This window comes from Urocitellus parryii, chromosome 2 (genome assembly GCF_045843805.1).
Source record: "Urocitellus parryii isolate mUroPar1 chromosome 2, mUroPar1.hap1, whole genome shotgun sequence".
NCBI classification, from domain to species: Eukaryota; Metazoa; Chordata; class Mammalia; order Rodentia; family Sciuridae; genus Urocitellus; species Urocitellus parryii.
In genome coordinates this window covers 147,739,798-147,753,123 of record NC_135532.1, presented here as the reverse complement: position 1 = coordinate 147,753,123, position 13,326 = coordinate 147,739,798, and the positions used below count along the sequence as shown (strand labels likewise).

The window sequence follows — 13,326 nt, the reverse complement described above, 5'->3', positions numbered from 1 at the left end:
CTGTCTTGGCCTTCGGACCCACTGTATTACAGGCCAGGCCTGGTATTTCTTAATCAGGCACACTTCCCAGGTCAGGAGTTGCATGCTGGTTAAGTTAAACATCCACGTTGTTTTTTCCTATTTCTAAAATTATTAAGTGGACATTGGAGAAGCAAGGCCAAGCAAGATTTTATGTACAGATCTGTGATATGGACTTGAGTACAGAAAAATCTTTCCCTGGGATTCTCTTAAGGGCTTCCAACTACTTTTTTGACTTCCCACTCCTTAAGCAAGGAGTTCCCTAGGCCCCAGGGCTTTCAACTATATTTTTAACTTCCCACTCCTTAAGCAAGGAGTTCCTCAGGCCCCGCCCTCACCGCCCCCACACGTTCTAGGGGAGCTGGAGGACTGGGACCCGGGCACTTTTGCAAACATTCCATAGATCTGGAGGTAGGATCTATATTCTTCAAAACTTTTTTCTTTTGGAATATGTAAGGCAGGACGGTCAGGGTGGAGGTGAGGGTGTGTTTCTGCCATATTTCCTTCCCTGTTGGTTCTCAGTCTCCTATCTCTATTTTGCCTTCTCGCTGTGGCTGACAGCACACCCAGGGTTGTACGTGACAAGAAAGCCTCTCTTATCTGTCTGTTTGCTTCCACAGCTCTCTTGCACCTCCCCATGCTGAAATCTTTTCTGGTCCAACCAGCCTTTCAAGGCGCGGAGGATCTTTATCTCCGGGTCCCCAGCGAGCACTGGCGCTCACTGCAGGGGCGATATGAGCCGAACTACAGCTCCCAGCATTCCCTGCTCCGCGTCCACCACCCGGGGCCCAAACCGGCAGTAGAGCTTCTCGGCTAGAGGTTCTGACCATTAGTGCTGGTCGCCGGTTCAGAAACCCGTCCAGCTAAGAGGCCAGTCTCCAGGACGTGGGCACTGCCTAGTGCGACAGCGCGGAGCATGGCCTGGTACCTGGGCAGGCTGAGCGCTGGCCCCTGCTGGCGCGCGGCGCGAGGCGGCTGCGGAGAGCTGCGTGCTTGGTCCCAGCGCTGCGCAACCGGACGCATCTGCCAGCCCCCTGGCACGGCTGGCACGGTGCACAGCCGTGGACTTGCGCATGGCCCCTCGGCTAGAGATGGCCCTTGGCCTGGGACCGGTCTGGCCGCAGCGCTAGCAGGGTTGGCAGGGCTGGCCACCGCCGCCTTCGGGCATGTGCACCGGGCCGAGATGGTGCCCAAGAGCTCCGGGGCGCGGAGTCCCTCGCCGGAGAGGCCACAGGAGGATGACCTGGCCCGACGCTGCAGCTGCTTTATGGCCTCGCCTGTGACTGACTTGGACGAGTTGCGGAAGAGGCCAGGCGACATGAAGACCAAAATGGAGCTGCTGATCCTGGAGACGCAGGCCCAGGTGTGCCAGGCACTGGCACAGGTAGATGGGGTCGCTAGCTTCTCTGTGGACCGATGGGAGAGGAAGGAAGGTGAGGTGTTCGGACCCTAGAGGGAGGCGGGGCTTGGAAAAAAGGCGGGACTCCAGGTTGCTGAAAGACCCTGCCTCAGGATTGGGATGGTGGTATAGGGGGTGCCCCAGAGGGGCCACTTGAGAGAGCCATCAACCCTCTGCTTGCGGTGTGGACCCGGATCTATTGTCAGTTTAGTACTGGGTATTTCAAAATGTTCTCAATTCCATAATGACATTTTTTAAGGAAATCTTAAGGGATATTTACATACAACAAGTTTGGATGTCCAAAGTTACTGAAGATCGGTTTTCCCTGAATTTCATCGGTTTCTCCAGGTACTTTTGTCCTTCGTCATTTAGAGATAGAGGAACTTGACTCCGTCATGCAAAATGCTTGTCAAACTCCTTCATCTGAGGGTCTCATTTGTCCAAAATGTGGACACAATATCTTTATTTTACATTTATGTAGTGCTGAGGATCGAACTCAGTGCCTCGGGCATGCTTGGTGAGCCCTCTACCACTGAGCCACAACCCCAGGCTTCTTTTTTCTTTTCCACCAGGAATATTTGGTTTGTCAGTGGCTCTGCCAAATGCACCTATCGGATTTCCTGCTAGAAAAATATTTCTATTTAATGCCAACATGCTTAAGTATCAAACCCAGTTCTTATGGAGTCATATAATGGCGACCATTGCTGTTGCCTATACAGTGAAACCCCACATCTTGCTCATAAATGGGGGAATACAACAGCAACTATTTACCACTAGATTTTGAGCTGTGATACTGCTACAGCCACATTAAGTGAGGTTCTGTCAGGTTACTTAGTGTTTTCCATCTTGTAATGTTTTCAAGTGAAGGCCACTGAACCAGGTCACAGCCTCAAGTATTAGACTAGTTATGTGACCTTTGGTTAGTTATTTAACTCTTTTGTACCTGTTTCCTTAGGTATATATATTATGTATGTTTCCCTAATCTATGTATGCATATTATGAAATTTAAGTGAAGTGATGTCAAGTGTTGAAATATGTCAAATGTTTAGAATGTTGCCTGAAACAGGAACAAGACTTGGACAAATGGTTTTGGTCTATGGCCAGCTGTGTGATCTTGCTTTTGTTTATTTTTTCATAATGGGGATTGAACCCAGATGGTCTTTACCACTGAGCCACATCCCCAGTTCTTTTGATTTTTTAAATTTTTGAGACAGGGTCTCACTAAGTTGCTTAGGGCCTACTAATTTGCTGAAACTGGCCTTGAGCTTGTGATCCTTGTGCCTCAGCCTCCCAAGTTGCTGGGATTACAGGCCTATGCCACCATGCCTAGTGTCACCTTCAACACACTTTTTTGCCTCTCTAGATTTTAGTTTTCTCATTTAGAATGTACAGGGGTTGTATAGGTCATCTTTTGACCCAGCCCTAAAGTTCTTAAAATTAAAACAAGCCAAACATGAACCTTCATGAAACAGTGCCCTTATGGTGACCTCAGTGTCTTGAGAAAACAAAAACAAAATACAAAACTAATAGTAAGGATCTTATGCCTGAATATTAATGTGTGTCTTGCTCAATTTGAGGTTCTGAATTCCTTAAGTCTACTGTTATCTACTGTTTTTTAATCATCTGTAAACACAAAAGACTCATGGTAAACTGAGAAAAAAAAAACATTGAAACAATATAAAGCTTTTAGATTCAGTAATAATAGAACATCATTCAAGTACCCATTATTATTTTTTAACTTTAGCTTTCCCTCATATATCATAAGAGTTCCATTTTGAAGGGCAGTATTTGAAGGGAGAATATTCTAGTGATTTATTTTAGGTGATGTCATAAGAATGTAGAGGAAATATTTACTTTAAAGATATGAGTGAGATTCAGTATTTGACCATTATCAACAGCTCATGCCATAAAGCTAAATTAGTTATTTAATTTTATTGTAGATAAAAAATTATAGATATACCATTATAGAATATTTGGAAAATAGAGGAGGAAAATAACTACTCATCTCACCACCTACATGCAAGGTCTCAGATTTGCAGACTTCTATACTCTCCCTATTTTCCATTTCTCTAAACAGGCGGTGGCGGCATCAGCTGTGTACTTCAAGATGGGCGGGTTTTTGAGAAGGCTGGGGTGAGCATTTCTGTCGTTCATGGGAATCTTTCCGAGGAAGCAGCAAAGCAAATGAGAAGCAGAGGAAAAGTTTTGAAGACTAAAGATGGTAAATCAGATCATCTTAACAGTGTTTCATAGTTTTGCAACACCCCCCCACCACCACATAAGTTTTATTTATAAAATAAATAGTGTTTTTGGAAAAAGCTCTGTGGGGGCATATGCTTGATAAGCATGTTCATAGTTACTTTGTGAAAATTATATTTTAGAAAAAAAATTGAAAAGCAGCATTTGAAAATTGATTTAGAAATCACATTAGAGTTCATTTGTATCAGGCCAGATGATTGAATGCAGCTCAATGCATATTTTATTTTCCAGGTAAATTGCCATTTTCTGCTATGGGCGTGAGCTCTGTTATTCACCCTAAGAATCCTCATGCTCCCACTATCCATTTCAACTACAGATACTTTGAAGTAGAAGAAGCTGATGGTAAGTGAATCAGGAACTGTGAAAAGTATTATTGCACAAAATATATATTTTAAACCAGATAATAAAGCATCACATCTAAAGCAAGGAAGGATAAGTACAACCTTAACTAGGTTTCCAGGAAGTATATGAAAGCGTATTCCTCAGCAGATACAGTGGATTATGCACTAGATATGGAAAGTGAAAATGGTATTGATTGATTCTGACCTCCCCATATTTCCTCCAGCACAGAAAAAAATGATTTAACAAACTCAAACTTTGAAGTGTACACAGGATTCTTTACAAATATAAGTTCATTATATCTGAAGGAAAACTTCATATATGAAGTTAAGTTGAAATTGAGAATTTGCTTTTGGAGAAAATATTTCTCCATGCATAGCTTTGCTCGTCACCATGACATTATCAGTTGGTTTAAAATAGGATACATTTGATCAGGCCTCAGGTGCATGTAATTCCAGCCTATAACTATCAGCAGAGCCATCTGTTAAAACTTGTTGGAGCATCTGTGCAATGCCATGCCCACTCCTGCTCATGTGTCTACAGGTGATGGCATTTAAAGTTACTGCCTTAATTTTTCATTTTGAAGCTATTCAATTTGGTTCAGTCTTTTAATGTTTAAAACTTATTTACTGACTGGGAGTATAGCTCAGTGGTATAGAGTGTGCTTAGAATACACCAAGACCCTATTCAATCTCCAGCACCAAAGAAACAAAAAAACAATTGGTAACTTGTATTGATAATCAATAGATCAAAGTAAGTTCATCAAACAATTATACTCAAATGGTAAGTTGCCACCTTAGCAAGTATTTTGTCCATTTCTGGGTGAAGGGAAGGGGTGACAGTGGTTTTTAATAGGGAGAGCTTCAGAATCTCCTGGGGAGCTTTTACAAAAGCACCTTGCTTTTGCTGAGGCTGGTTTTGAACTCACAATTCTCCTGCCTCAGGCTCCCGAGCCCCTAGGATTACCAATGTGCACCACAGCGCCCGGCTGTAAAATGGTTTTTGATTTTCACTATATTATGCTTAATAAATTAAGCTGATGAATTGAGTTTGCTAATGCAGTCAGTAGTGTGTGGAATCTCAGAGTCCACATTGAACCCAGTGTCTTGATCTGGTAGGTACCAAGCAGTGGTGGTTTGGTGGTGGATGTGACCTCACTCCAACATACTTGAACCAAGAGGATGCTGTTCATTTTCACAGAACTCTAAAGGAGGCTTGTGACCAGCATGGTCCAGATCTCTACCCCAAATTTAAAAAATGGTAGGTACAGATATTGCACTTTTATGACCCTAAAAGTATGTCTCATTCCTTTGGTGAGTCCTGAAGGCAGCTGTTATATCACTAAAAACCTTCTTCAGTTATGAAGATTTAACTATTTTCATATTTTGCTTACTAAAATAAGTGGAATCCCAATTTTAAGTGTTTTAAATAAATTATTTACTTAGCAATTTATATTTGAATGTCTATAATACATATTGTGTAGCAGCATCTCTTTTTGATCTCAAATGATTTAGAAAGATAGAATATAACCCTTACAGATATGAAGAGACTCAGAATATTTGTTACATAATCAAATAGAATCTTAGCATAAATTGTTTAGAATAAGAATAAAGAACCCAATTCTGTTTAGAGCTAATTGCCATTCTTAAAAAGAAAACCAAGAGGGGATTTTGTCTTTTTGTTTTGTTTTTATAGCTAGTAATTGTGGAAAATTATCACTTATTCAGAAGTCTGACATTTAGCTTTAAAATATTTTTTAACAAAAGATAAAGCTTTGGAATATTCTCTTCTTGATTTAACATTGCCGGTGAAAACTATAAGCTATGGATGCATGTAAATGAAAAGATACAGGTTTTCATTTTGTTTTTACTCTTTCCCACAACTCGGCATCCTTCCAGGAGTATTGGTGGGGTACTGTCATGATTTTTTATTTCTTCTACTGAGATGACTTTTAGGTAGTATTAGTTAGTAAGATATCCAGGGGCTGGGGATCTAGCTCAGTTGCTAGAGAGTTTCCCTTCCATGCCCAAGGCCCTGGGTTTAATCCCCAGCACCACCAAAAAAAAAAAAAAAAAAAAAAAAAAAAAACCTAGGATCCAGGCTAGTTAACAAGAAATTTTTAGTGTAAGTGTTTAGTAAACCTCTTTGTTTTGTAATCTTATAAAGAGAAATTTTGAGGTGACTTGGGTTAAAAGCTGACTTAACACCCTTGCTCAGGATATACTTTTGAAAAGAACTATGTTATTCATATAAAGGAAAACACACCGCTGAGGTACTGAGTTGGTTATACCAGTGCATCAGTTCCAGTTTTTGCTGTTTTTGTTTTCTTTTGAGTTTGATCTTTTGAGGCTATAAAAAGTGATCTTTTAAACAGCTTTTGTTTGTTGAAACAGCTTATTCTGTTGAGGGACCATTATTATACACAGATCATCAGAACTATTGCAAGTTGTAAACTATTCTGCAAACTATTAGCATTTAGGAGATGACTTAGGAAGCTTGTTTGGGCAGATATAGAAGGCCAATCCCTCTCAGTTGTGCATGCTATAAAGTCATCAGATCTTATGGCTGAAAGAGATCATTGAGATTTTTTTACAGTTCCTTCCTTTGACTCTAGAGTTCAGGGTTACACGCTGGTTGGCATCATTGTTGGAAGACATCCATCCTCCTGCTTCCTTTAAAGCAGCACTTATTTCAAGACAGGATTCATGTTGAACTCTGCTGCTCTTTTTACTAAAGTCCTTGAAGTTCTGTATTCTTCAGACATGATTCAGTTGCCTGATTACAGATAAGAGTATCTTTCTAAAGTCCTAGTTTCATTTTCATGGTTAGAAAATAAGGACACTGTGCTGGCCTTAATTGAAGATAGGGCTCTGAAATAAGAGGCTCACATGGATTTTCATGTCTGTCTTTTTTCTCCTTTGATCCCTGATTTGATCCTGCTGTGTTTTTCAGGTGTGATGATTATTTTTTTATAGCACACCGTGGAGAGCGCAGGGGCATTGGTGGTATCTTTTTTGATGATCTTGACTCTCCATCCAAGGAGGAGGTGTTTCGCTTTGTGCAGAGCTGTGCCCAGGCTGTGGTTCCTTCTTATATCCCCCTTGTGAAAAAGCACTGTGATGACTCATTCACCCCCCAGGAGAAGCTGTGGCAGCAACTTAGAAGAGGACGGTAAGTAACAGCAGAATAAATTGTCTCTGTACAGCTGGAAGAAATGGTGAAGCCTTAATTACAGTGGATAGGGTGTCGGGTTGTCTTTGGCAGATGTTAATATGCAGTCTGATTTTATTTTATAACCAGATAAATGTTACAAATGAAACTGAAAATACTGTAAAATAGTATTCTAAAAATAAATAAAGTTTATTTGATTCATCTATCCATTAGAGACGTACAGTAGGTATGCAGTATTTGCTAAAGAAAATTTAGCTAATTTCTATTAGACTTCTGGCAATGTCCTCCAGTCTTATTTCAAGATGTGGGCATTTCTTTGCTGATTTTTAAATTTGCAATCATACTTTTCATTCATCTTAAAAGTTATTTTAATATAAATAATTGTAGAAATTACTTACACTTAATGAGAACTTAGTAATTTTGGAGCCTTGCACACTAATGTGGGCAACACCTATCTTAGGTATTTTTCATCCAGTTTTCTCAACAGATCTGTGTAATAGGTGTAATATTTTACAGAATATAGAAAGGAAAGTTTCTTGTCTTTGCCCAAGATGACACAGCTGGTACATATAAGATACCAGATGTGGCACTGAATCATCTTGACTCTAAAACTCGTCTTTCTAGTACAAGAAAGAGAGAAAGTTGAAGCAGGTTTATAATGGTAAGCCATGATAGTCACTTTATTCATCCTGCTGAGTGCATTGAGCTTGAAAAGCTTGATTAGGTGGCCAAATGGGTCAGTTCCAAATATCCATCCTGCCAGCCCACATCAGTTTCTCATTATCCTCTTAAATGTATCTATACCACTAGTTCATGACATAGATTTTCTAATTTATGTTAATTGTCTCAGGCACACGAAGCTTTGATAACTAAGGAGGTAAAGCTTTATCAACTTGGAAAAATGAAAGTTTATTAAACTTTTCCTTTTAGAAATTTCTTAAACCATGCATCTGTTTGGGGACATCACAGACACCCCACCCCCACCCTGCCAAATTTCTCAAATATACCTTTGACACTCTTTCCTTCTTTCACTTGAAAGAAGTGGGCTTCCTATGGTCAGGCACTATAATGACCACAGAGGGACATAACATGGACCTGCTGAATAGAGGGTCATTTAATGGGGAAGACATATCTAAGAGGATAATTTAAAACTTTGTGGAAACTAAAGTATCTTAGTTTTGTACAAGATTTCATTTGCAGAGCTGGCAGATTTTGTGAGGAGTAATCAGATGAAGCTTTTAAAACTGCTTAGAGGAATAGTTTTAAAATAGGAATAGGTTTTTGTTCTTTTTATTTTTCTTTTTTACATTGAATGATGGCAGGTCATTCTGAAAATTCCATTGTATGTGTATCATTGCATGTCTGGTGTTTTTTGTGTTAGAAGTGTGGATATTAGGATAGCACTAATAGATTCTTTTCTACAGTGTGTGGTGTGAGTGTTCTTCAAGACAGTCTCCTTCTACCACCCTTATCTCTGGGCCCTAAGATGGCAAGAGAATAGCTCTTTCCTCATAGGAGAGACTTATAGATGCTTGTGCTGTCTTCAGTCTCTCATATTTCATAATGCACTGTCTCCTTTACAGATTACTCCTCCTCCGCCCCATTTGTTCAAATATGAGTTTCCTTTTCAGTGGTCATTCTGGTTTCTTTTTGACTTGAGTCTCTCCCTTGGCCCCCTCTTCTAGTCTCGTGTCCTTAGTTGCTGCTATTATTTCCTCTGACTTTGAACTTTTGTCTCATAGTCACTTTTTTCTCACTAAAGACTTTCACCTTATTTTTGTTTTGGTAAAGGGAAGCAGGGTAAAACATAGGCATTAGTTAAATCAAAAAAGGTTGATTAAATCTCATAATTTATAGGCACCTCAGAGAGGATAAATACACGGAAAGGATCAAGGTCAGATCTAAGTGAAATCTTTTGGAAGTCAGGGAGGCTGATGTGAAGAAGGGGTGTTATTCACTCAAAGAAAGGAATATGTGTATCACATAGAGAATACATTTGGGGTACCCCTTATAAGGACCTTTGACATAGTTCTTCAAGTACATCAATATACGCTAGGGAATCAGCGTTCCATTAGGGATCATGTTTTTAGAATGAACGTTGAGTAAAAAGGTAGCTGAGAGATTAAATTCTTTTCCATGATCTATTTTTTTTTTAAAGAGAGAGAGAGAGAGACAATTTTTTTAAATATTTATTTTTTAGTTTTCGGTAGACACATCATCTTTATTTTATTTTTATGTGGTGTTGAGGATCAAACTCAGCACCCCACGCATGCCAGGCAAGCAAGTTACCGCTTGAGCCATATCCCCAGCCCTCTTTTCCATGATCTTAAGAAAAAAGAAGATTTACTTAAATTATCTTTGAAATAGAAATAAGGGGGTATAAAATAGTCATTAGTATGTAAAGGTCAATCAGTGATAAGTGGAGAGAACTAGAAAAGGATGCATGGATAAAATAATTTAAATTTTACAAGTTTTCACACAAAATGATATCATTTTAAAAATGAATTACTGTGGGTTCTAAAGAATATTTTGCTATGAATGGGCTTAAAGATAATAACCAGTAGGATAAATGAGAATATCTAAGGAAATTTAAGACCAGCAGAGTAGTTTCTGAAGTAGTTGAAAAATGATCTGAAAGAGGGACTATTTATTTAAATTTTCACATTTATGGATCATTCTGACTTCCTTGGGTTGTAAAAATTATCCTTTTGAAATTGGGGAGAAGAAACTTTTTGACATCCCATGATGTTAAAGGCGGATAAATATTTTTAAGTTAGTTGGAATCCATATCTGTGTCTATGACAGTTAATGGAATCCTTGGACAAGTTAATATACTGAACCAAGTTTTAGTTGATGCCCATGATATTTTTCTTGAAAAACAACAACAACAACAAAAAAAACACAGCACTAAGACTCAAAACACTATATTATGGTTGTTGTTAATCTGCCAGAAGAATGAATTATACCAGTACTTAAAAATGTTATTACCCACTTTAAGAAAATATATAACAATTCAGTGGTTATACTTTTAGAATAATTTTATGTGTCTAGTTTTTAAGAAAGAGGAATATCTCTGGTTGTATACATAGTATATTCACACCAATTCATGTCTTCATACATGTACTTTGGATAATAATGATTATCACATTCAACCATAATTAATTATCCCAATACAAACAATTGTGCTCTATATATGTCATATAAGAATTGTTATGCATTTGCTGTTTATAAATTTAAAAATATATCTTAAAAATAAAATAAAAAAGAAAGAGGAACATCTAGAATATTATAATCATTAATAATATTACCTGTAGCTGTACTTGGTCTTCAGTTACATAAGTTCTACACTGTCTTAGTAGTGCTTATGAGTTCTAGGCAGTGAAATGAAATCATCAGCCCATGGGGAGGACTATAAGGAGCTGTGTTATCCTAAGAAGGGATGCCATTTTTTTCCTTAATTGTTGTGCCTTAAAGTTCCCAGCTTTGTATTCATTCTATTTATTTATGGGAAACATAACCTTCTTTTTTTGTAACTGCTCTGTGTTGGGGCAGAATGTGTATCCGATTGTTCATGGGGTAGAATGCCCTTTTATTTATGCTGGCCAGATGGGGACAGCTCTTTGGGCTGTAAGCTGGTATTCTCTGTGCCAGTTCCAGCTGACAGAGAGAGAATCCCCCCCCCCGCCCCCGCCCCGACACACACACACACACACACACACACACACACACACACACACGCACACACTTGAAGTATTTGTTACAGGCTTAATAGAAAGATATCATTCAGCAGGCACTTAATGTTGTTTGATGTGTTCATCTCAGGTATGTAGAATTTAATCTGCTGTATGATCGGGGCACAAAGTTTGGCCTCTTCACTCCAGGATCCAGGATTGAAAGCATCTTGATGTCTTTACCTCTAACTGCCCGGTAAGCAGATAACTCATATGTCTTCCCCAACCGACTAACCCTCCTAAAATATGAAAGTCAATGCTGACAGTATCTTACCTAAGACTTCACTGGTTTTGACTTTGCTGATGTTATAAGAAAATCATGGTTAGATAGTTAAGGTAAATCATATTGGATTTTATAGAATGAACGACAGAGCTTTGTGGACAAAGGTGAAAGAGAAGTAAGAGGTATTTGAGGGGATAAGTTTGACTATCCCTTCCTGTTTGATTTCCCACCCCCTCTGGGAAGAGTTTTGGGTAAGAATTAAGCTAACATCTGCCCACAGATCATCTGAGGTGCTACAATTTATGAAACCTTGGTTTACATGAAAGTGCATGTAGGCTCTGGGATATTAATATTAGCCCAAATATGCTCAAGAATGAAAAAAAAAAAACTATTTCTTTAGCTGTAGATATTTTTAAAAAGTTAGTGGGTGGCAAGGCATTATTAAGCACAGTAAAGAAGAGAAGCAACACTTTTTTTGTTAGTTTTTATTCTTTATTATTTTTTCTTTTTTTTACTTATTTTAAGAGTTGTATGTTACTTATTATTACTTTCAAAATTTTTTTGCTTCTGCTTTGATCATGTTTAGATGGGAGTACATGCATTCACCTTCGGAGAATTCCAAAGAAGCTGAAATTCTGGAAGTTCTGCGCCATCCGAGGGACTGGGTGCATTGATGCAAGCGGAAATGTGCTGGGGTTCGGAGGACACAGCTGTGTGCCCCCTCCACCAGCTGGCACTGTTAACCACTGTGTGGTCCTGAGCTCCCTGTGCCTTTGGCCCCAGTCTTCTCCAGTCTGGGCCTGATCTTGTCAGGTGGTGAAATATTTTTGATGCTGTCAGGTCATGGCAGATGGTTGGTCAGTTGATGCACATAATACTCATTTATACTTTTAGAATAATTTTATGTGTCTAGTTTAAAAAATTTAAATGGAGTTTCTAAGTATTAAGATAAGGGAATACAAATAGTATAATAACATACCAGGAAACTCCTCATTTTATTTTTGTTACATATATTTCATTAAAGTTTTAGGTTCTACCACAGAAGTCAGTCATGGGATGTGTTTTACCTTTATTAATTCAGTGAAGTTGAGACTTCTTGGTAACTTTGGAGTGAAACTTTGAAGGTTAAAGTTTTACTTTGTCATGCATCTTTTTCTAGAGACCACAATATTGCACAATATTCATTTTTATAATGACAGGTATTTAAAAGCACTTGAAATTTTCTCAGTGTCTGCATGTATTACAATTCAGTGGTTATCAATAGTTTTTAACTCATAGTGATATTACTATTATTTAAGTAAGGGGCATCTAAGTCATAACTTTGACTTTTGTGGAATCATAATTTGTTAATGTTAGGCTTCTCTGCATTTTTTAATGCAAACATGATATCCCTGGATTCTGATACTTAAAATTTTTCTATTCCAGACATTTCTATGTGTTACAGATCAATCCAAGCATGTGAATTTAGAAAATGTTTTTCATTTGGAAAATGAAATGAAGAATATTTTCCTTCTGTAAAGCAAATATAACTGATGTTGACATGTAGGTATTTTGTACATGTATTTCTTTATAAAATGGTCTGATTGAAATTGTCCTGTTTTTCAAATTGGAGATTCTACAACTCTTATTTTTGCTCTTAAGAAAAAAAAATCACAAACTATAGTAATAATGAATGTATTATTTGATTAATAATATATTGAAGTTTGTAAGGAACAGTGTCTCATACATACTATTAAGCATTATCCTGGAATGTTGAATGTATGTGATTGTGTGTGGCTCTTTTAGGACTAGAAAATGTACAGACTCTTCAGTTGTCTTACAGTGGACTCACTAATAAATTTTATTGTGACATAAGATTAATTTTGAAATATTTGTGTTCTTTATTTTGTTGGAATAGTTGATATAGGAAAACAAATATTTCTTGGTTTTAAAACCATAGTCCTCTTCCTTGGTGTTTATCCAAGAGAAATATAAATTTTGTATTCAATTTTCATAACAGTCCTTTTCATCAGAGCCAAAATTAGAGACAACTCAAATGGTCATCAGCAGGTGAATGGATAATTTGTGACCTGTACAAACATTAAACACTGCTCAGTGATGACAGGAGTAGCTATCATTAAATGCAGCAATCTGTATGAACATCAAAAGCAGTGTGCCACAAGAAAGAAGACAGGCACAAGGGCACT

The 13,326-nt window shown here is 38.2% G+C and overlaps 1 protein-coding gene across 1 annotated transcript; it reads left to right on the top strand.

Annotated features, from left to right (window-relative positions):
* The first annotated feature begins 798 nt into the window (after positions 1-798).
* On the top strand, positions 799-13,000 carry Cpox (coproporphyrinogen oxidase). Its single transcript, XM_026402420.2, has 7 exons — positions 799-1,451; positions 3,495-3,638; positions 3,908-4,018; positions 5,134-5,275; positions 6,968-7,186; positions 11,009-11,113; positions 11,727-13,000. Exons 1-7 carry the CDS (start codon positions 935-937, stop codon positions 11,812-11,814), a joined length of 1,326 nt encoding a protein of 441 aa, XP_026258205.2. The 5' UTR covers positions 799-934; the 3' UTR covers positions 11,815-13,000.
* Positions 13,001-13,326: the final 326 nt, after the last annotated feature.